Below are 1,809 nucleotides of genomic sequence, written 5' to 3'. Positions count from 1 at the left end.
GCACCACAATTTACAAGAATATAACCATCTATATTGGTCGTGATCAGCTAGAAATAAGGCAGCAGACCGGTGTTGTCTGCTTTATGACCATTTCATGTTATGGTTTAGGGTTTGGAGCCCCTCGAACAGCTTATGACCAGTTGATCTGAAATGGCCGTAGATTTATGACCATTTCTTCCAGGGTCACTGACAGAAGGTCACAAGTTGACATATTTTTTGTAGTGTACATACACAAACACACATATTATTTAATACTCCAGAAAGGAAAAGATACAACTTAAAGATGATAGAAATTATAAGCTTATCACTTAAGCTGTGACATGATAATATCCTTGCAAACATAAGAAACTCCCTTTATTTTTCTTCATTGGAGTTCACGATCCATCCATACATAAACAAAGCACACTGCAATGGTACTTGAGAGTACGCCTTTTGGATAAACTTTTGAGAAAGGCTTCACTTGTAGACCTCGATGACACCTCGTGCACCGAGTTTCTTGATAATTTTGTAGTCGGTGAACCCTGCTTTCATGAAGAGCTCACGCCAGTCATTTTCGCTACGTTGACGGCCTCTCGTGAACACAAGCATGAGCAAGTCCATGAGAGTCTGGGCCTCAAACATGACAGGTCCTAATGATGGTTCGACCACAATGTCAATGACAATCACCTTCCCTCCTTCTTCACGGGAAGGAATGGCATTCTTACACTGGGTAAGGATCTTCACGCAGTCGTCGTCACTCCAATGGTGCAGCACAAGCTACGTACAAAGAGTATATAGCCCTGTTAGCGTCAGTTCAGTCTTAAATTATATATACTACTCCCATCCATATTATACTTGCTTATAAGTTATACCAAAGCTGTGACAATTAATATGCATCAGAGGGAGTACAAGTTTTAGATTTATTTAGTCATTGTCTGCAATGGTGAAGTATAAATTAGTACTCCCTTCGTGCTGAAATACTTGTTGGAGAAATGGATTATCCAGAGGGAGGGATCGGAGTAGTTGATAAAAATTAAGGTGCCATTTCCATCGATTCACACCATCACACTATACATACAATACAAAGCAGAAAACACGTACCTTGAGCATCACGGCCTGAGCCTTTGGGACGGTGTGGAAGAGGTCACCGGCGACATAGTTGACTACACAGTCCGACGAAGTTTTTTGGATCACCTTGGGGAGATCCAGCACGGTGCACTTGACGTGCGGGTGGGCCTTGGTGATGGCCCTCGCCGTCTTTCCATCGCCACTAAAGATTTTCCCTCAACTAAGATAGTTGGGGTTTCAGCACGAGCACATAGGGATCAAAGATGATCCAAGTAAAAAGCTCCAGGAGTGTGATTGATTTTGAATGGTTCTTCAACCTTTGGTGTAGTAGGTACAACTATTTTTTTGGTATTTTGCATTTCCTTGCCCATAACTAAAGATAGAAAACAAGAGCACAAAATAAAAACTACTTAGTGATAAAGCAAACAAGCACACACGAGAATATTCACCCCACACTATAACTCCCTGGCAACGGCACTAGAAAAAGGTCTTGATAACCCACAAGTATAGGGGATCAACTGTAGCCTCTTTTGATAAGTAAGAGTGTCGAACCCAACGCGGAGCTAAAGGTAGAACAAATATTCCCTCAATTCTATCGACCACCGATACAACTCTACGCACGCTTAATGTTCGCTTTACCTAAAACAAGTATGAAACTAGAAGGGCTTTGTAGGTGTTGTTGGATAGGTTTGCAAGAATATAAAGAGCACGTAAGTAAAAACTAGGGGCTGTTTAGATAAATACGCAATAAAGTTAGTATAG

The 1,809-nt window shown here is 41.3% G+C and overlaps 1 protein-coding gene across 1 annotated transcript; it reads right to left on the bottom strand.

Annotated features, from left to right (window-relative positions):
• Positions 1-228: 228 nt before the first annotated feature.
• On the bottom strand, positions 229-1,249 carry LOC123177631 (probable O-methyltransferase 2; the record flags this gene model as incomplete). Its single annotated transcript, XM_044591266.1, has 2 exons — positions 229-756; positions 1,081-1,249. Coding segments are annotated over 2 exons (469 nt in total), but the record flags the coding sequence as incomplete, so codon positions are not given.
• Positions 1,250-1,809: the final 560 nt, after the last annotated feature.

This window comes from Triticum aestivum, unplaced genomic scaffold, assembly GCF_018294505.1.
Source record: "Triticum aestivum cultivar Chinese Spring unplaced genomic scaffold, IWGSC CS RefSeq v2.1 scaffold152717, whole genome shotgun sequence".
NCBI classification, from domain to species: domain Eukaryota; kingdom Viridiplantae; phylum Streptophyta; class Magnoliopsida; order Poales; family Poaceae; genus Triticum; species Triticum aestivum.
The sequence above is the reverse complement of the archived record's forward strand: the minus strand, read 5'-3'. Positions and strand labels throughout refer to the sequence as shown.